Source organism: Petaurus breviceps, unplaced genomic scaffold (genome assembly GCF_028583685.1).
Source record: "Petaurus breviceps papuanus isolate PSGF00001 unplaced genomic scaffold, PetGlider_PUasm1.0 175, whole genome shotgun sequence".
NCBI classification, from domain to species: Eukaryota; Metazoa; Chordata; class Mammalia; order Diprotodontia; family Petauridae; genus Petaurus; species Petaurus breviceps.
In genome coordinates, this window is record NW_027185764.1 from 60,871,873 (window position 1) to 60,894,185 (window position 22,313).

Consider the following 22,313-nt stretch of genomic DNA (forward strand, 5'->3'; position numbering starts at 1 on the left):
GATTAATTTGAAAAGCCCCTTTACCAATGAAGAGCTGAGCTGACTCTGAAGTTTACCATTTTAGAGGAATTGTCAAGTGCCTTGCAGATCTGTGAGAGAGGTAGAATTTGGACCCCAGGTCTTTCTGACTCCAAGACTGGCTCTCTAACCAGCCCAATACACTGCCTCTCTAAACCCTATTATAATTTTACATTTACTAAAAGTAATCAAGGTAAATAGGAACCAAAAAGACAAATGAAAGTAGTTGGTTTGGGGGTTTGATTTTTTTGCTTTTTTTTTTTTTTTTGGAGGGGCAGTTGGGGTTAAGTGACTTGCCCAAGTCACATAGCTACTAAGTGTTAAGTATCTGAAGCCGAATTTGAACTCGGGTCCTTCTGACTCCAGGGCCGGTGCTCTATTCACTGAGCCATCTAGCCACCCCTTGAAAGTAGTTGTTTTTTTCTCTGCTTGAATTTTCTTTAAATCACCGTCAATGAACACAAATATATGTGCATTTAAAATGATATTAAATTTTAAATTAAATTATTTTGCACACAGATGTTTAATAAGTATCTGTTGAATTGCATTGATTATGTACTTGGGCTCTGTGTCACTATGATTAAGCATGATTTAGCATAACAAGACAAATGAAACTAGTGAAAGGAGTAAATAAAGGCACTTGCCTTGTTGTGGGCACATGGAATGAAGGCCAGCTGCTGTGGTCTCACCTTTCTGAGAGGATATCTCAAGGGTGTTTAGAGAAGGTAACACGAGTTTACATCTCTGATCACCTGTTTCATAGTGCATTCTGTCTTATAGAGATAACCACAAAAGAAAAATCAAGTATAAAACAAGGTAGGCAATCTCCAGATGCATGCAGACTGTTAAATTGAATGCCTCTCTATCTAGGGGCTAAATACTGTGAAAGGGAAAAAAAAATATTTAGCAAATTGTAAGTTATCTGAATTTCACAAGAATCTCCTGCACATCTTATATTTTAGCAGCCTAGTTTGCCATATTACCATATTTAACATGTTGGGTACATTTCAGCAAACATTGAAGTACATATAGCTGACACATGATACACAAAGAGACCTGACTTAAGCACTCCAGAGAGGTGCAAAAACAAAGATCTTCTTGAAGTCTGAGAGGGATGAGAGGGGACCAGCGGGAGGGGATCAGCTTCCGCAGGAAGGTAGCGTTTGGACTGGGCTCTAAATTATAGGCACATGGTGCAGAAGTCCGAATTAGCCTTTACTGTGTAAACAAGGTCTGTCATCTGACTTACAAAATGAACATGGCCCATGGTAAAATGACTTCTGTCTTGGCTGTTAGCCCTTTTTAAATCAAATTCGCTGATAAACCAAAGCTTTAGATTGGTTAACCAAAAGTCAAGCCACCCTCTCTTTATATGCATTACCTTATTTTTTATTTAAAATAGTATTCAATATTCATAGGCCTGCATTTTTCTTCATGTCATTTAAACTATCTGCCATTGATTTTTCAGGACCAAGTTCCTTAGACAGCATCGTAGAAGATGTTACTCATCCCTGCAACCCAAATCCTTGTTCTGCTAATGAATTATGTGAGGTGAATAGAAAAGGGTGTCAGTCTGGTGATCCATGCCTTCCTTATTTCTGTGTTCAAGGTAAGCAGTATATATTTATTTGTTCTTCAAATTTTATATTTTAAACTAAATCACAGGTGACAGGACTTTTCCCCAAAAGAACTTCATGCTAAATTTCTATACTTTCCTTTAAAATTACTTTCCCTCTCCTTATACTCTCAATATTTCTTTTCTTATATCTGAAGTTCTTTTTTTAAAAATCTGATAAAAGACTAATATAGAAATATTTTACATGTATAACCTGCATCTGATTGCTTACTATCTCAGGGAGGGGGGAAGAAAGGGATAGAATTTAGAACTCAAAACTTAAAAAAAAACAACCAAATGTTTAAAAAATTGTTTTAACATGTAATTTGGGGGGAAAATAAATTACATATTTTTTAAAAATCTAAGTGATAGTATTATCAACATAATCTATTTTTGTCTCTATAAAATCAGTAATGAATGAAATAATAATATAAAACCTGAAGAATTTGCTCAATATAATTTTTTTCCAGCTGGTATTTCTTTGGCTGCTTTAAGACTGTTTATTGCACCATTTTCCTCATTTTGTCCATTTCCTTTCTTTAAAAAAAAAAATCTTTCCACTTATATAATTTTTCTTTGCCGTGTTAGTATAACTATCCAAAGTAATGAAGTCCATCGTTTTATTATGTCTCAAAGGGAAATCCTAAGGAGACAGTGTGGGTTAGTGTACGGAGCACAGAACTAGAATCAGAGGACCTGGGTTCAAATCCCATCTGTCTTTCTCCCTAAGAGATCCCAGTTTCCTCATATATAAAATGATAAGGTTAGACTATATTTCAAATGAGCCTTCTAGCTTTACATCCTATGGCAGGTCTGATACAATAGAAAGGTCAACAGATTTGGAGTCAGAGAATTGGATTCATATACTCTGTCTGTCACTTACTGTTCAGCTTACCTGCAGGATCCAGGGAACTCACTTAATCTTGCTGAGTCTCAGTTTCCTTATCTGTAAAATGAGAGTGTTGGACTAAGTGGTCTTTAAAGTCCCTTCCAACTCTAAAGCTATAATCCTGTGATTAATTTGTATACTAGATAAACCATGGAATCATGATAGAATTATGTAAGATTATTGAGTTAATAGACATTTTTATTTTGTACTTTGAGACCAGATTTTAAAAACTATATTCAGAGAAGCACAGATCTTTAAGGGGTGTATCTATTTTATAGAAAAGTTTGTTTTTTGAAAATCAGGAAAGCCACTGTTGTATAGGAAAGTATGTATATGCATGTATTTATACACAAATAAATATACATATATAGACATGAGAAATTTTCATTATTCTTTTTTTTTTTAAGCAATTGGGGTTAAGTAACTTGCTCAAGGTTACACAGCCAGTTATTTCTGGGTGTGGTGCTGAGTATCTGAGCCCGGATTCGATCCCCAGGTCATCCCGACACTGGGGCCGGTGCTCTTACTCTCTGTGCTGCCTGGCCGCCCAATTTTCATTATTCTTAATCCCACCCAAATATTTGTACTCATTTAAACATTCCAAGTTCTATTCCTAAATATTTTTACATGCTGATTTTTCAAATGCTTGAAATTTATAGACAGTTCTCACTTTATGTAGATTTGCATTGCAAATTTGACTTTACATGAAGAAATCTAAAATAAATCCATATTTCCAAAACACCTATGTTAACTTTTCTGTACGGTACTATGCTCTTGGCTCCTGTCCCTCAGTTTAGCATTCTACAGCCTCCTACCCTACCCTCCCCCACCAAAAAATAACCTAAAAAAACCCCTCCAAGTGAAAGCAGAATGGACATCTGGAGAGACTGCCACCTCTACCAAATCAGGGGTTTGACCTGTGACCTCCATTGCTCCAATTGCCCATCTTCCTCCTGTCTGTGTCCATGTCCAGTCCCCACATGTCTGCTCCTCATGTGTTCTTCTTTTTTTTTTGCCTTTTGGAGGGCAATTGGGGTTAAGTAACTTGCCCAAGGTCACACGACTAGTTTTTTTTTGTGTGGGTGTTAAGTGTCTGAGGCTGGAACCGAACTCGGGTCCTCCTGACTCCAGAGCCAGCGCTTTACTCACTGCGCCACTAGCCACCCCATGTGTTCTTCTTCTTAGTTCTAGCCAGGCCACATGTGGCTAGTACTGGCCCCTGGTGCATTCCTCCTCCTCCTCCTCCTCCTCCTCCTCTCACTTCTCTGTCCCTGGCTTCCATATGTCCTTGAACTGTGTACTGGCTCCCTCCTTCCACAAACAAGTAGCCCCCTTCAGGCAAATTCATGTTACATAAAAAATCACTTTACATCAAGGTCTGTGAAACAGTCCACTTATGTAAAGAACTATCTGTAGTACTTTGAATCTTTGAATCTTCCCCCAAAATGTAGAGAATATATACATTTGCACAGGGCTAGCTAGTGCTACAGTAATCTTTGAGTACCTCTCAGCCATTACCTAGTACTATAAGGGGTTTAATTTAAGGGGGCCTCCAATGATCCTTCTTCTAGTCTTATACCCCAAGGAAGTCAAAGACAGAAACAAACCTCCATTATATACCCCAAACTCTAATTATACCAATGCTGCCATGAATATACAATCATTCTTTGTGGTAGCTAATAACTAGAAACAAAATAGATGACTGTCAGTTGAGGAATGGTTCAAAAAAAACTATATTATATGAGTGTGATGAAATACTATTATACAGTATGAAATAGCAAATATGGAGAAAACATATATATAAAGACATGCATGTATTGATACAGAGCAAAATAAGTTCAGCTTCCTCATATGTAAAATGAGGACATTGGACTATAGCTGGCTTCCACGGTCCCGCCAGCTATAAATCTATGACCCTATGGTCTGGGGCAGAACCCAAAGAACCATACACATAATGATGCTATTGATGTATATGAAAAGATCACTCAGAGTTGAATTCTGCGTAATTTAAAAACCATTGAAAATAGTAAAGCAATAACTCCTTGCTCATGTCAGAGAGGCTTGAAGAACTGTTATAACAGAATGCTGAATAGATGGTCAAATTGTCATTGTATCTGATATTTTTGCTTAATGGGTATGCTTTGTCACGAAGGAGAATTCAGTTGCAGGGTTGGGGGGAGTGGTATGTAGAACAGATTTTTCTGCCCAGAAATAACTGTAATGTAAATACAAAATGCATCAATAAAATGTATTAAGATTAAATTAATATTGAGGGGGATAAAAGAGATATTTTTGGCTAAGGGCATCAAGGCAAACATCCTAGTCTTATGAAAGTTGTGTATATTCCTTATAAAGCACAAAAGATCTGTTTTAGATGAATGCTTTACAAATCACAGAACAACAACTTTTTTTTATTTTGCTCAGTTAATTTTTCTTTGCATAGGTTGCAAATTAGGAGAAGCTTCAGATTTCATTGTCCGGCAAGGAACACTTATCCAGGTACCATCATCTTCAGGAGAAGTTGGTTGTTATAAAATTTGTACTTGTGGACAAAGTGGACTGTTAGAAAACTGTATGGAGATGCATTGTGTAGATCTGCAGAAATCTTGTATCGTTGGAGGGAAAAGAAAAAGTGAGTGTTATATGTGTTTTATAATTGCAGGCACTTAGACTAGATTAAAAATAAAGTCATGTGAAAAGCATTTTTAATAGATGCAGCACAGAGTGAATTCTGTACCCAGCAATGCCCCAGAGGAGATTGTAGCCATAGCCATTCTGCCAACAACTATTTTATATTCTGCCATTTTCCCAAATAAAATCTATTGATGTCATTTGTTACAGAAAGTATAGGGAAACATTAATTTTAAACATCAAGTTTTTGGGTGCCGAGGCACTGTGGACATGCAGAATAGAACAAATTTAACGTGGTATGAACAATTAAAAGCAATTTTGAGAACTTCCACTTTAATTCTACATTATAAAATGCACTATCTATTTCTTAACATTTTTATTATTTTCTCTAAGGCCATGGAACATCTTTTAACATAGACTGCAATGTCTGTTCCTGTTTTGCTGGCAATTTGATATGCTCTACCCGCCTCTGCCTAAATGAACACAGCTCAGAAGATGATCGCCACACGTTTACAGGTAATCATTCAAATCACAAAAAACAAGCTGGTCCTTCAGATATCTTGGATGTAGGTTTTCTCCTTCCTTGTGGGAGTCATTCCTGAAATGTTGGTACCAAGGTAACTGGGATGTCAGTTATTCTCAAATATCAGATAGTATTAAAAACATGTGACTAATGAATTTAAGGGCAAATAAATAGAGGAAAAGAAATAGAACCTAAGCTATTTAACTCAGCTGGGCATCATTTTCTTCATTCATAAAGCAAGATAAAGTTATAAAGTTAGATCAGGGAGTTCTCTCAGGCTCCTTTTACCTCTAAATTTCCAGAAGGAGACATGATGGAGGACATAGATGATTCGACTAATTTTAGTTGGATCATACCAGTGTGCTTAGTTGAATACCTAACAATGTATGATCACTAAAAAAGAATAATCAGAGAAAATAGAATAAATGGGGAGGGCAGGAAATATGGTTAGTCTTTCACAGTATGACTACTGTGGAAATGTTTTGCTTAACTACACATGTACAACTTATATTGAATTACTTGTCTTCCCAGTGGGAGTGGGTAAGGAGGGAAGAAGGGAGAGAACCTGGAGCTCAAAAGTTTTAAAAAACAATTATTAAAAAATTGTTGTTTCATACATCCGGGAAATAAGATGTGCAAGCAATAGAGTATAGAAATCCATCTTGCCCTACAAGAAAGTAAGGGGGAAGTAGGGGATAGGGGGTACAAGGGGAAGGGGTAATCAGTATGCTTGCCATATTGGGGTAAAGGGTAGGGGAGAGATGGGGAGAAAATTTGGAACTCAAAATCTTGTGGAAATTAATGTTGAAAACTAAAATAAATTCTGAAAAATTAAAAAAAAAAACCAGCATTACTCAGGTTACCTTGGTGGTATATATCAAGGAGCCCTCGTGTCTGAAACTTTTTTCAACCTCTGGAAATCATTACCCAAATTTACTAAACCAGGAAAATTTTCACCCCATTCTCAACAACCTAAGCTTTTCATGTGTTTGACCTTTACTGCCCAGATTTTGCAAAAGTAGTTAAGGTAAGCCTATTCATACTGTTACCATAGCTATCAGAGACTTAGAATTAGGGCTGAAAGGCTCAAGGGTGACATTGAAGGTCATTTTATTCAACCCTCTCACTTTACAGATGAGAAAACAGACTTGGAGTGAGGTGACTTGCAGGTAATTAGCAGATACAGGATTTGAACTGAGGTTCTTTGCCCTAAGCTAGCATCTTTCCTCCCCACCTTGCTGCCCTCCCTGTATAACTATCTCCAGAGAACTTGCTCAGTTCCACTTCTTTCCCCTACGTACCCTAAAATCTTAGCAAAAATGGCGTTAAGGTTACTTCTGTGTCTAGTTGAGATTAAGGCCTTAGTCTCTAAAAGCACCTACTTCTTCCACTTCTCTATTTTCAAGTTGAAAGAAGGCAAAATTGCTGCCCTAATGGCTATACCTTAGTAGCTCCTCTCCCCTCCTGCCTGGCTGATTCTAGCCTGGAAGGGGCAAGGGGGGCGGTGCCAGGGCAGGGAAAAAGAAAAGTTTGAATTCAGTTGTTTTTCAATTATGTTCAATTCTTTATAACTCCATTTGGGATTTTCTTAGCAAAGATACTGGGGTGGTTTGCCATTTCCTTCTTTAGCTCATTTTACAGATGAGGAAATTGAGGCAAACAATGTTATATGACTTGCCCAGGATCACACAGCTAGTAAGTTTCTCGGGCCAGATTTGAATTTAGGAAGATGAGTTTTCCTGATTTCAGGCCCAGTACTCTATCCACTGTGCCAACTAGCTGCCCAAAAAGACAAGTAGAGAACCTAATTTGCAGTTTTTCTTTCTTCCCTGGAGGTGGTAGCAGAGAGAGGCCAAGATTCTAGAATGTTGAACTACCCTTTCCAAACCCTGCTTAACTTCAAAATGTCAATATATTTCCTGCGTTTGGTTCTGATCTTACCAATTCTCATTCCATGACTTTGCTTGACTTGCTGGCCACTGAAGCTGTGGGGACTCTATTCTGCTTTATATCACCATTTTTGACCTCAGTTTCCTCATCCATAAAAAGAAGAGAGAACTAAATAATCTCTAAAGGCCTTAAAATTCTATTCATTTTTGGAGATATAATTTGGGAGCACTGGGTTTTGGAGGGAACTAGATCATTTTGGCCATTGATAACAAAGAGGACTATATAAGCTCCTTTCCCGAGAAGCAATTTTTCTTGATAATATTGCTAAAAAGCAGAAGTAGTATATTGGAGTCTACTCATATGTGCTTCGGGTTTCAGGTCTTAGGTTTGCACTCCAAGGGAAGAACCAACAAACTTCACATTGTCTAAAGGATCTTCAGCAACAATACCATGCAGGAAAAGGGAGCTAAAGAGAGAGGAGAAGGAGGAGAAATAGGTTGTTGGAAAACCAGAAGAGGGAGTGCTAGCCAGCTCTCCATTTCCTCTCTCCCAGCCTTGTTGCCTATTCTTTAATTTAGCTCCTTGTCAGCTCCAGCCTTAGCTGTTATTACAGTGGTTGTTTTAGAGCAGGGACAAACATGTGGAATTTTGAAAGGGAGAACATTTTCCAGGATTTTCTAATCACAGTATTTGTGGGAAATATGTGAGTAAATGTGATGATTGTAATCTTATTGTTTTCAGGTCTACCATGTAACTGTGCAGATCAGTTTGTCCCAGTGTGTGGACAGAATGGACGCACTTATCCAAGTGCATGTATTGCACGATGTGTTGGTCTTCAGGACCATCAGTTTGAATTTGGATCATGTGTCTCTAAGGATCCATGTAATCCTAATCCCTGTCAAAAATCTCAAAGGTACTTCATAAACTTCAAACTATCTTTTTCAGATGATTGCTTTTAACCAGTAGGACATACTACAATGAAACTATTACTCTAAGACTTTGTTTTTAGGGAAGAGAATTAAGAAGTCTATGGAAAATCATGCTGATAGTTGTTCTTTGACCCTTTGAAATCTAGCTTCCAATATGGGCTTAAAGTGAAATTTAAGTAAGATTTAATGTTGATTTTTCTCTACTCAGCGGACAAAAGAATTTTATTCAATTTAACCATTCTAGAGCTTTTACTTTCCTTTGAAACAGTGGGGATTTGAGTTCTTGCTGGTTCATTGAAGCTCTTAAAATATATATAAATATATAAAATATCTTAAAAGATCATATCACAGTAATGCCAGTGGTTTCTTATCAAGGTTTAGAATTTAAGCAATTACATATCGATCCTAAACATTCTTTTCCATGGTATTGTCAGACTTTTTCACATGCTAAAAGAGAGACAGAGAATTGGCCAGCCATTTGCAAATTTTGTAATACCTTAGAATCTGAACCAGTAAACATCCTAAGGAAAAGGATGAGATTGTTTGACCGTCCTTCCTCATGCACACACTTTCCCCAACTCTCCTTCTATACTTTCCCCTAATTCTAATCTAGATTTTAAATTTTAATTTTATATTAAATTCCTAGCAATCATCCCCCATTACTAATCAATGTAAGCAGTACTAAGTATTTCTTTTCTTTGCACTGATTTTGAAATCATTCTTTAGATTTTCTGGAGCTAAACTATAGCTAACACTACTGTAATTTACAAATCCAAATCATATCACAAAAATTTTATAGTTCTGAAAGCATTTTGTGATTTTAGGTAAATTATGCCCAAATTAACATAGGCAATTTCTCCTTAAGATTTAAAATTGAGAGTCTATTCTTTTACTTTTTGAATTTAAATTTTCCTTTATTGTATAAGGCTTATTGCCAGAACACTGGCCATCCTGTGATGAATTATTTTCTCCATAATAAATAATGAATTCATTCCTTCAGCAAATATTTAAGAAATGTCAGCTGTGTGCCATGCCCTAGGAATGCAAAGAGAAAAATGAAAATAGACTCTGCCCTCAGGGTGTATTCTACTAGTGGGAAACAGTGTGTACATAGATGAATAAATAAAAATATATAGAAAGTATTTTAAGGAGTGTTGAAAGGTCTTGTGTAGGCGTCATCAGCACTTGACCAAAACTTGAAGGGAGCTAGGAGTTTCAAGAAAAGGAAGTGAGGAGAGAAAACATTCCAGGTATAGGGGAACAGTCTACCCAAAGGCACAATCCATCAGTAAACATTTATTAAGCACCTACTATATGCCAGGCACTGTACTAAGGTTGGGGATACAAAAAGAGGAAAAAGACAGTCCCTTTCCTCAAGGAGCTCAAAATTTAAATGGGGGAGGTGATCTGCACACAAATATGTACAAAGTGAGCTATATACAGGATAGAGCAAAGGCTCTAGAATTAAGAGGGTTTGAGAAAGATTTTCTGTAGAAGTTTAGATTTTAGTTGGGACTTAAAGGAAACCTTGAAGGTCAGTAGTTGGAGCAGAGAAGGGGAAACATTCCAGTCTTGGGGAACAGCCAGAGAAAATGCCCAGAGCCAAGAGATGGGGGGTGGGGGCAGGGTCTTGTTCATAGAACATCCAGAAGGTGGTGCCGCTGGAACAAAGAATATGTGACAGGGGGTAATGGGTAAGAAAGCTAGACAGGTAAGAGGAGGCTAGGTAATGAAGTACTTTGAATGCCAAACAGAGCATTTTTTTTATTTGATCCTGGAGGTAATAGGGAGCCATAGGAATTTATCATAGAGAGGGTAACAAGGTAGGGCCTGTGCTTTAGGAAAATTATTTTGGTGACTTGAATGGAGGATGGATTCAAGTGGAGAGAAACTTGAGGCAGACAGACCTCGAGCAGGCTATTGCAGGAGTACAGGCGCGAGGTGTTGCTTTTATAAGGGTAGGGCAGTTCAAGGAAGAGAAGGGGTGTCCTGCACAGAAGCAGGACACGGAATATTATAGAGAGAATGGGACAGTTTGGCTGGAATGTGGAATTCTTGAGGGCAGTGATATCAGATCTTCCTGGAAAAATAACTGGCACCAGTCATTAGTGAGTTTGCTTGTGGTAATAGAGGAACTCTGAAACTTCTTGAGCAAGAAGTAACATTGTTAGACCAGTGGGGAAGATGGATTGGAGAGGAGAGAGACTGGTGAGAGGGAGATAGTTAGGAGGCTATTGCAGTGGGCCAGATGATGGAGACTGGTTATAGAAGAGATAGCAGTGAGAGAAGTTGTAGAGGTAAATCAGCATGATTCAGAACCAGTATGCAGTGTAAGAGAGGGGGAAAAGCCAATATTAACTCCAGTATCATGACTGGACAATTGGAAGGATGCTGGTGCCTTCACAGGAAATAGGAAAGATTAAAAAAATTGGTTTTGGAGGAAATGTAACGAGCTCCATTTTAATGGTGCCAAGTTTCAAATGCCTAGAGGATATACAAGAAGGGATGCTTAACAGGCAATTAGTGAAGTGGCACCTAGTGCTCGTAAGGAAGATGGAAGTTGGACCTGTAGAGTTGGAGGTGGGTGATATCTTTATGGAAAGAATAAAAACACAGTGGAACTGATGAGATCACCAAAGGACAGGGTATAGAGAAAAAATGGTAGAGGCCCAAGGACAGAGCCTTGAAATTACATCCACAGATAAGAAGTGGTATATGGTTGATGATTCAGTTTAAAAAAAAAAAAAAAAGACTGAAGGGGCAGTGAATAGAGCACCGGCCCTGGAGTCAGGAGGACCTGAATTCAAATCCAGCCTCAGACACTTAACACTTACTAGCTGTGTGAACTTGGGCAAGTCACTTAACCCCAATTGCCCTGCCTTCCCCCCACCAAAAAGAAAAGAAAAAGAGACTGAGGAGTGGCCAGGCAGGTAGGAGGAATACCAAGAAACATCCAGATGATAAAAATCCAGGGAGAAGGAAGTAGGCATGAGTGACCAACAGTGTCATGTTGTAGAGGGTCAAGAAGAAGGACTGAGAAAAGGTCATTGGATGTAGGAATTAAGACGTTGGTAACTTTGGAGAGCTCAGTTTAGATGAGCTGGTGGAGTCAAAAACCATCTTGTAAGGATGGGTTGAACAGACATCCCCCTAACGTATAAAGGGTTAGAGTTAAGGTTGATCAGATATCAGATAAATATGAAAGCCTTTGATCTGTGTTGAAGGAGGTTTTTAATCTCATTGGAGAAATCATGGCTTTTTTGAAGTATCAAAGTATAAAACTTGAGATTCTTGGCTGAAACTAAACTTTGATAAGTATGTCAGTACTAAATGACTCTCTCAAAAAGTGGACATAACGAGTAGTTTTCTGTAATGGAGATACTTTCTTCTTTTAGATGCATACCAAAACCTCAGGTTTGCCTGACCACTTTTGATAAATTTGGGTGCAACCAGTATGAATGTGTGCCTCGACAGCTCAGCTGTGACCAGATTCGGGATCCTGTTTGTGACACAGACAATGTAGAACACAACAACCTCTGCACTTTATACCAAAGAGGAAAAAATGTGTCTTACAAAGGCCCATGTCAGGTACAATTATATGATTTTTTTGCTTTTCTTAATTTTTCTTTTTTTCTTATTTTTATAACAAATATATAAATTATACCTAAGAATGAAATAAGAAAGAGAAAGAAAAAAGCTTTTTTGAAGCACAGGTAGAAGTACATATATTTGGGAACATCTATCAAAGAAATTTCTGAATTACTGAGTTACTTAATTCTACTGAATGAAAATGTTTTTAGAGTCAGCCAGGTGGCTCACTGAGCACCTGGGGTCTGGAAGATCTGAGTTCACATTTGGTCTTGGACACTTATTAACTGTGTGACCCTGGGCAAGTCCCTTAAACTGTCTGCCTCAGTTTCCTTAGCTGTAAAATGGGGATAATAACAGCAGTCTCCTCCCAGGGCTATGTGAGGATTAAATGAGATAATGTTTGTAAAGCACCTAACACAGTGTTTATCATGAAGTGCTTAATAGATGCTTATTGCTTTCCCTACCCTTTTAACTTTTAATATAATGCTGAAATTTTTGTTAGCTTCTTCTTATTTTTGAAGACATCCCTCATATGCATGTGTATTATTGGAGTCAAGGTAGATTGCATTGGTATAAATAGATCATACTCCTAAAGTGAAATCTCTTCAGAAAGAAAAAAAAATGTACATTTAAAAAATAATTACTTAAATTAAAAATAAGTCACATAAAACACTTCTTTGATATTTGTTACTTGTGTTTTTGTTCCCTTCTTATAGTTATAGCTCACACTTGGGTTTTATACAAGCCAGATCCTGGGTGGGAAGTACAGTTTGTGCTCTGGCCAGTGAAATACATCGGAGGCACTTCCAAAAATAGGGCTGCCTTCATTAGGAGTCACTCATATCTTCTGCAAACAAAGGGATAAAAGAGATTCTTTTCTTTAGACTATAATCTTGACATTTAAGTCTGTCACCTTATTCCTTGATCGTTTTCTGAAGTCATCACATGACATTCAGCCAGATATTTAGAAAGCAACAGCTACTTTTTTATACTGTAAGGAATCCTAGGATACAAATTATGAAATAAGTGGGCAAATTACAGGTAAATATCTTAGTTGTAGAATCTTAACTTTGGCCAACTTAGGATATCTCTCTTCTCAGTTCCACTTTCTCTATTCTGAAACTAATTTTTTGGGCTTTGGTCCTTGAGAAAGATAAGCCCTTCCTTTCTAGCATTAATTATATTACACAAAATCACATTCAAATGGTTGACCCCTCCAAACCAGTTAACACCCCACCAATGTTGGTTCTTTCTTACACCATAGGTAGCACAGATAGTCTTTTCCAGGACCCCAGCCTAAATCAAGTATACAGCTTTTTCTTCCAATTCTGACTAATTGAATTTGTTCTTTGTTCTTATTTTGCAGTCTTGTATTTATTGTGCAAAAGGAAAATAACTGTAGTATGCTACCATTTGTTTTCAGGCACACAGTCACATATTAAATAGCTAGAGTTCTTTGTTCCTTAATCCCCTTGGTTTTATCACACAGAGCCTTGACTCTTGTAACTAAGTCACAGTGACTTGGTAAGATCTGTGAGAAACATAGAATAGGAAGGGATTCCTGAAAGCCAGGAAGCTTGCCTTCTCTTGCTGTTCTAATTACTACATGTGATTGTTGGTCCTGTTTTAAAGTAAAAGTATCTTGTAGTGATTTTGAAGATTAAGATTAAAATGAAAATGCCAAGCACTGAAATGTTTCTTCTGCTCCATGTATAAAGAAGATGCATTTCTCCAATTGTCTTATTCTCAGCAGGTTACAATAGCCTATTAATTGCCTGATAGATGTTAGTAAAACTATGAAATTAAAGTTTTGATAGTAAGAATATAAGGTGGTAGGATTTTCATTAGGAAGGAATCTTAGAAATCATATTGAGTTCAATTTCAGCTTTTTACATTTAAGGAGAGTGTGGCCCAAAGAGTTTAGTGACTTGCCAGAGGTCACCAGATTTTGAACCCAAGTAATAGAATCATAGAATCTCACACTTGGAGGGACCTCAAAAGTTATCTAGTCCAACCCACACCTATGCAAGGATACTCTTTATAACATCCCCAACTAATGGTTAGTTTCCAGCCCTCTTACTCAAAATTAGCATTTTCTTTGATAGTATGTTTTAAATATATGAGAATTAGCAATATTTTTCTTTTGAGACTTTTATGAAAAAGATACCTACCAATCTACTTGGAAAGGTTTCATTGAATCCAGTATTGAAGCAAAAAAAAAAATGGATGATGGCAATTAGTATTGTTATCAATAATTTTATTTGTTGTTTTTGGTGGCCCTATGAGATAGTGCAAGTATTATCCCCATTTTACAGACAAAGAAACTGAGGCCCTAAATGCTAGAGTGACTTGCTGAACATCATACAGCTAGTTAAGTGGCTCTTACAGAACTAGGACCCAGGTTTTTTGACTCTATATATGTTGCAGAGGTACTGGAATTCTTTTCCCTCCCTACATATGTTTAGGTCACTACATGACAATAAAAATTTGATCTTGTAAACATTTTGATTCTGTGTGTTATCTTAGCTCTAAAATAGTGCTGCCTTAAAATTTGAATCCATGTTTCACAGTTTCACAAGAGTAGGCTTTTTAATTCTTAATGATTAAAAAAAATATATGTGTGTGTGTGTGTGTGTGTGTATATATATATATATATATATATATATATATATATATATATATACCCAATAACAGTATTTTGGAACATTTATGATTTGCTCATATTATTGTAGAGAATAACTGATAAACATCAGCAAGAACATCTTAATGCAATATAGCATTTTATATATAATTTTATTAGTTATAATTATGTATAATTGTAATTTACATTAGTTATAATAATATATAAATTTATTAGTTCACAGTAGATGAACACATATCAATGGAGCCAGAGGATAGTGAGAAAGTAATCTTCCCTGAATGGCCCAAGTGGCTATTGTTTGGCCCATTGATAAAACATAGAATCTCTCTGGAATTTGCCTCTGTGCCTTTTATTTTTCCCATGAGAAAGAATAAATTAAATTACCTTAGGATCCCTATTGATGCAGAAAAGAGTTTTCACATAACTAAAGTTAAATGTAAACTTTTTTTTATTCCTTTCAGCCCTTTTGCAAATCAGTAAAACCCGTTTGTGGACACAATGGTGAAACCTACAGCAATGTGTGTGCTGCCTATTCTGATCGGGTGGCAGTGGACTACTCTGGCCCCTGTCAGGCTGTAGGAGCTCTCTCAGAATACAGTTCTTTCACTGAGTGTGCTGCAGTCCAGTGTCCTCCTCTCCCAGCAACTGGATGCAAACCAGTCATTTCACCTGGTGGGTTCATGAAGGTTCATACATGTCAATTATTGGCAGTTTAAAATCCAGATTTTATCCTCTGCAATATTACAGCAAGTCCTATGCACCAAATCTTTTAAATTGCCTTTCTTTCCTTTTATCCTTTATGCAACAGCTCATTTCACAGGTCATGCTTATACTTCCATCCCCACATACATATATCTGTACAGCCTCACATAGGGGCTGATTATTTACCCAGATGTTTTCAATTTGCTTTATTTTCATTGGTTTCTGTTGTACAGGTGCGTGTTGCCCATTGTGTGCAGGGATGTTAAGAGTTTTGTTTGACAAGGAAAAATTGGATACAATTGCTAAGGTAAAAACTAAGAAAATGTGAGAAATTTTAGAAAAGCCACATCTTCTTTTAAAACAAATTTTGTAAACTCACTTTGAAAATTAGGGTTTTAGTTTTGTAATTCAGAAAAGTAAACTTTTCATATAGCATTTAAGCCAAGGGCATTAGATACCATCTAGTCCATCTGCCTCATCTTACAGAAATGAATGCAGGTCCATTAATAATATGCTCTTTCTTTAAACATGTTTGTTGAGAATGAAAAGACAAAATAGTGCTGAATTTGGGTAATTTTAATATCTGTAACTGTCACAATTAAACTTCAACAGCTCTTGGTATACAATAACCAGTACGTTGTCAGGATGTGTCTCTGCAGCTTTGATCCCAGACTAATTTGCTTGTTTGACTTATGACTATTCTCACTAGGAGGAGCTGTTAGTATATCAAAAAGCCACTTAAAATCCTAGGTAACACTGTGTTAACACTAAGCAAAGTTTATCACATTGACAGAGTTTTGTTATTTTAATAGCATCTACTGAAGACTGCTGCCATCTGATGAGTAAAACCATCATGCTAAGAACCAAAATCTTAATTATTGATTAATACTAGGCAATGCATATACAAGTAGTACAGTATAAATATATGAGAGAGAGCTATAGAAGTAGACAGAACCATCCTTGGAATCATCACTAGACTTGGGTCCAATCTAGTCTCTGGCATACTGTGACTGGACAAGGTAGTTAATATTTCAGTGCCCCATCCCTGCTCTAGAACTGTAAGCTCCTTGAGAGCAGGGAGTGTCTTCTGCCTTTCTTTGTATCCGCAGTGCCTGGCACAAAGTAGCTTAATAAATGCTTGTTTGGGGGTGGCTAGGTGGCACAGTGAATAGAGCACCAGCCCTGGAGTCAGGAGGACCTGAGTTCAAATTTGACCTCAGACACTTAATACTTACTAGCCATGTGACCTTGTGCAAGTCACTTAACCCCAACTGCACTACCTTCCCCCCTCCCAAAAACAAAACAAAAATAAATAAATAAAAGCTTGTTTGATTGCTTGACTGATCTAAATAAGTAGGGGAAGTTTCTTCAATGAGATTCTAAGCAATGATAAAATTACACAATGGAGGGAGAATGATAGTCAATAAAGATTTATTAAATGTGCTTAGTACTAGGACTACAAAAAAGGTAAAAGATAACCTCAGCTTTCAAGGAGCTTAGAATCTAATGGTCCAGAAATATGCAAATAACAATGTACAAACAAGCCAAATACAGGATAAATTGGAAATGGTGATGAGAAGACACTATAATTATGAGGAATCAGGAAAGGCTTCCTGAAAGGTGGGATTTTAGCTAGAACTTGAAGGAAATTGACAAAGGCAGAAGGCAGAGATGAGGAAGGAGAGCATTCCATGCTCATTTCCCATGAGGGAAAGTCTGAGAAAATGCCAGAGTCAAGAAATGAAGTATCTTGTTCAAGGAATAGAAAAGAGGCCCAGGTCACTGGATAGAAGAGTATGTGGTGGGTGGAAGGTACAAGAAGACTGGAGAGGGAGGGCCAAATTGTGAGGGAGTTTAAATGCAGAAAAAGAGGATTTTCTATTTGATCCAGGAGGTAATAGGGAGTCACAGGAGTTCATTGAGCTAAGGGGTGGAAGGAAGGGCAGGGTGACATGGTCAGACTTGCACTTGAGGAAAATCATTTTCATAGAGACATTCTTTCAGATTTAAAGATCCCTCTACCTTAGAGGATGGCTATGGAGGAAAACCAATATGGGCACAAAAGGTGCTGCAAGCCAGAAGCGCAAAGTTTGAGTCCTGACAGTTAGCTGGGTGTCCATGAGCAAATACTTAACCTCTGTTTCCTCATCTGCAAAATGAGACCAATAAGAAATACTTTTGTTACTATTTAAAGGTTGTTACAAAGAGGTACTGTATGAGTACAAGTTATTTCAGAAGCATGACCAGAAAGGTCTTTTCCACACCAACTTCATATATAGAGACTTTTCCCTGTGGTGTATGACTGCAGCCAGTATTTACAAAGGCATTGATGATATACTTCCTATGTTTGACAGTTAACCTGATGCCTTTGCTCAAAAAATGCACATGTTAGCATGCTGACCTTGGTTAGGTGCTGGCACAGAATGGAATAAATCTATCTAGTTAAGCTCCCCCAAGTCCCAAGAGCTCCATGATTCTAGGGCTCTAAAGAGTCTAGATGGTTTATTTCTTTTTACAACAGTGAAGCTCCCCCAAAAGAGTACTTGTGGAACTAACTCATTTCTTCTTCATAAAACTCTTCCCCATATAAGTCTTCTACCATATATACAACTTTTTTTCCAGTTGTGTATTATCCCACTTTTCACCACTAACTCTAGGGTAGGACCCTGAAATGTGGGTGCACCAATGCTCATACCCATGGGTTTTAGATAAAATACATTTTTATATAAGGCAGTTATCTTCTGATCAAAACAAATTTTTTTCAAAGAAATAACTTGTTATAAAAGACTTTTCCTTGCTAGTTCAGATGACTGGGCATATACAAAAGTACTTCCTAATACAAGGAGCTAGCTATGAGATTGAATTTGGAGTTTAGTTACCAGCAGAACCTCACTGTAACATGGTCTGAACTTGGTGAAGTGCAGTTTTGCATATGAACCAGTACTGCAGGTAATTAAAAACTTTCTTTTTCTAGGTAACAACCAAAAAACCCATAACTGTTCTGGAAATACTTGAGAAAATTCGCTTGCACATTTCAGTTCCACAGTGTGATGTATTTGGCTATTTAAGCATTGAATCAGAAATAGTGATTCTGATCATTCCTGTTGATCATTATCCAAAAGCATTACAGGTAAGATTTAGCATTGAATTGTAATGAAATACACATTGCTGGACAATTTTTTACATTTTTAAATTTGGTGTCATTTTCTTTTTAATTGGTAATTAAACCTTAAATAAATTAACTGATTAAAAAGGGGTAAAAGATTCCAAGAATTGCAATTTTTAGACAATCTCTATAAAATTTCGTTATTGGTTAGTTACTGGAGAACTTTGCCAAATAACCAATGAATCTGGAGGAATTCAAATATATCTTTATTGACATTGTCCTCATAAATTAAACCAGAATACAGATTGCAGCCTAATAGAAGAGTGACTCATAAACTCATCCAGGTATACCTGCATACCATAAATATTTTCATTAAGAACAATTTGAATAGTAGATAGAGCACTGGAAAAACCACTGCACATGAGCATGAGAGCTACCAATTGGACTCATTTTAGGATCTAGTTATTTTCTAGTTAGAACAAAAGTCAAAACCAGTGCCACATTAAATGGAAATATAAATGAGTTAGAAGACACTATAGAACTATAAACCTAGCCCATTTAAGTTTTGGACTCTGAAAATGAGAAATGGATAAAAATAAAGACTGGCTCTTCTTAGTATTTCTTAGAAAAGTTTAAACAGTAGACATCCTTGATTAATATGTGAGGAGGGAATAATCAGGCTTTTGCACTTGTTAGGATGAAAAATGAATTTCAAGTATTTAAAGACTGGGTTGCAAAGACAAAAGCAACCCCATCCCTTCCTGCTAGGAGCTGACTTATATTCTAATAGGAAGAGACAGATACAAAGAACAAGGAGTGGTAACCAGAAAGGAGTGTTTTTGATTTGAGAAGTCACTGGGCTAGTGAGTGGAGCGTAGAACAGTTGGCTAACAACACAACCTTTCCAGCTATAGTGACAGTATTGATTTAATTATGATTCTATAGCTAGAAGGGGGAACAGCCAGGCAGCAAGGTCCAATGGCCTCAGGGGTACCATGGCAGGCCCAGCAGATGACAAGTGTCTCATTACATCGTGACCTTGAGCTTGAATCATTAGAGTGATCTGAGTTAAGCCTTATCCAGAATATGTATGTTTCCAAATTTGTTTCCCTGATCCAATGTGATTGTACTTTTTCATGATGTTATTTTTTTTCCTCTCTACCAGATCGAGGCTTGCAATAAAGAAGCAGAAAAGATTGAGTCACTGATTAATTCAGATAGCCCAACTCTGTCATCACATGTTCCACTTTCAGCACTTATCATCTCCCGAGTGCAAGTTTCAAGTAGCCTTCCCTCTGCTAGCCCAAGAACTCTGCCTCTCTATTGTCCCTTTTTCTTCAGCCTTGTACTTGCCTTATTAGTTTTGCATGGCACATAACTGCTTACAAAATGTGCAAAACGAATTCTCAATGATGTATCTTTATTGTAAAAGACATTAAGGACTGATGGTCTTTATTATGGCAATCACCAAGTTAAAAGCACATGTCACTTCAATAATTCACCACACAGTATTTTTCTCTTTAAGTAATATTTCTCATTGTCAGATCTTCTACATTTTTTATGATTATGCGATAGAAAATGGGTCTTCAAAATAACATCTTAAGAAGTAGATCTTTGACATTGTATTACTACATGAACTTGATTTGAAATTTGCTTAGAGATGTGCTCTACCATTGGGAATCTGGTGAATGAGATACTGTTACACACCTTAAGGATTTTTTTTTGTTTTGCTTTATAAAAGGATTCGCTTCGTGGAAGGATTCCTTGCTGGGTTCCTTTAATAGGAAAGTTTCCCCAGTGTTTTTCAGTATTTGTTTACATATCAGCTACTTGAACCAGAAGCTCAGATACAAAGAAATATAGTGTTAATAAATTCACTGCCAATTCAATATCAGAAATGAAGATAAAATATTTCTGAAATGATCATGTTAAGTCAGTGGAAAATGTGAGACTCTAAAAAATTCAATTGACACCTTACAGAGCAATGCAAGAACACTTCTGCTAGTGTAATGGCAAGGTGCCCTTTAGTAGTTAAGTGCCTCATTATATCCTGTAGCTAGGGATGTCACTGACATGTTTCTGACTTTTATGAAAGGGAAAAGTTCTCCAAAGTACATAAAAAGTAAGATTTTTTTTTTTAAGCAATAAAGAAAGCATCCTGCCTTATGCAATTTCATATGACTCAAACCTAATTTGGGTGGGAACAGTCAATTGAAGCAACAGGGTTTTTAAATGTCAATCTTAAAACAAATTGCTGCTACGTAAATAATTGCCAAAAAGTGAAGTAATTGTTCGTGTAAATAATACATTATCCTTATATTCCTTATATTTTATTATGAAGAAAACTAATAGCCATGTTTTTAAGATGACAATCACAAATGTTATCCGGTACTTTTTTTTTTCCATGAAAATGCATTCTGTCTTTATAGTATGTCCATTGTAGATACTATGCATTATGCCTTATTCCTTGTTGCAAAAATTTTTTTACATTTGTTTTTATATACATATGTATGTATAGATGCTATTCTAAATATTAAAATATCTTGCATGTTGTTTGTTAAATTTTATACTTTGTGTTTAAATATTTGAAATAAGCTATACAATTTAATACTTATTTTATGCACCTGAATTTAGATTCCTCATGAAGTATTTTTTTCAGTATTAGCCAACTTTTGAAGAATATATGGATGACATAATTGTTTTTTGCCAAAATGATGTTTAAAGTAGGCACTTTGGAAATATCCATATGCTAATGTAGCATGTTTGTAACACTTGCTCTTGTCTGTATAAATGTCTTCAATGCAATGTACCGGGCAGCTTTTCTATTTTAATAAAACAATTTTTATTTTCTCATGTGTAGAATAACTTGAAAGTCATCTATAAATTGTTGAAATCTAAAGAATCAAATAATGGAAATACTTTGAAGTGAGCAAAAGTACTTTTCTCTGAAGGAAAAAGTCCTTATGTATTATCATAGTTTTTGGAAATTGCCCTGGGTCCAGTTAGATGAGTTAAGGCCAAACAGCTGATTTAGAAAGTAGTTTTTGTAGGGGAGGTATACCTAAGCCTTTTGAGGAGGGGACTAGACAGAAGAAGAAGGAAACCACTTAGCCTCTGACCTCAGTTTCTTGTAGTAAATTCCTGGCACATAAATGCTTTATAAATGCTTGTTGATTGATTACAGATTAATCCCCACCCTATTCAATACATCTTGTCTTTTTTCAACTATTTAAAGGATATGTTTGGGAAACAGCCTCAGGGAGGTAGAATGGCCTAGACTTTGGTTCACCTGCCTGAGCTCTAATCAGTTCATTTTTTGCCAACTCTGACACTAGGGAAGATCTTCCCTCAGTATATTACAATATACTGACTCTTCTTGCTTCAGCCTAACCTTTGACCATTTTTCCAGGGCCTTAGTCTACCTTTCTCTGGAGTCTTTTGGACTTCCATGCCTGATTCTTCATGCTCGTGTTGGGATGAGATATTTAATCTGAAAACTAGATAAGCAAAAGATTATTCAATTATTTCTATGACTAGATTTAATGTTTTTATAAGCATCCATAGGTTAGAGAAATTGAAGATGTTAAGCATGAAGAAGAATAGACTTTGGTAGGTAGGGAAGGAGAAAATGATATGATGTCTTCAGTTTCTGGAGGACTGTCATGTGAAAGACTAGACTCTTATTTGCCCTAGAGCACAAAACTAGGAGAAATGGGCAAAAATTTCACAAAGGTGCACTTATGTTTGATATAAAGAAAAAGTTTACTAAGGATCTCAG

General features: G+C 36.7%; 1 protein-coding gene across 4 annotated transcripts in view; it reads left to right on the forward strand.

The window, feature by feature from the left end:
- Positions 1-21,400, forward strand: part of RECK (reversion inducing cysteine rich protein with kazal motifs) — an 80,667-nt gene extending 59,267 nt beyond the window's left edge. For 3 of the 4 annotated variants that reach the window (XM_069085228.1, XM_069085229.1, XM_069085230.1), the window contains 9 exons: positions 1,487-1,627; positions 4,966-5,154; positions 5,547-5,669; positions 8,308-8,479; positions 11,891-12,083; positions 15,189-15,399; positions 15,663-15,736; positions 18,404-18,559; positions 19,701-21,400. In XM_069085228.1, coding sequence (XP_068941329.1) covers positions 1,487-1,627; positions 4,966-5,154; positions 5,547-5,669; positions 8,308-8,479; positions 11,891-12,083; positions 15,189-15,399; positions 15,663-15,736; positions 18,404-18,559; positions 19,701-19,913 — 1,472 coding nt within the window. In that variant the 3' untranslated portion in view covers positions 19,914-21,400. Of the gene's footprint in view, positions 1-1,486; positions 1,628-4,965; positions 5,155-5,546; positions 5,670-8,307; positions 8,480-11,890; positions 12,084-15,188; positions 15,400-15,662; positions 15,737-18,403; positions 18,560-19,700 lie in introns of those variants that run through there. The other variant, XM_069085231.1, reaches the window with a different exon arrangement.
- The last annotated feature ends 913 nt before the right edge of the window (positions 21,401-22,313 follow it).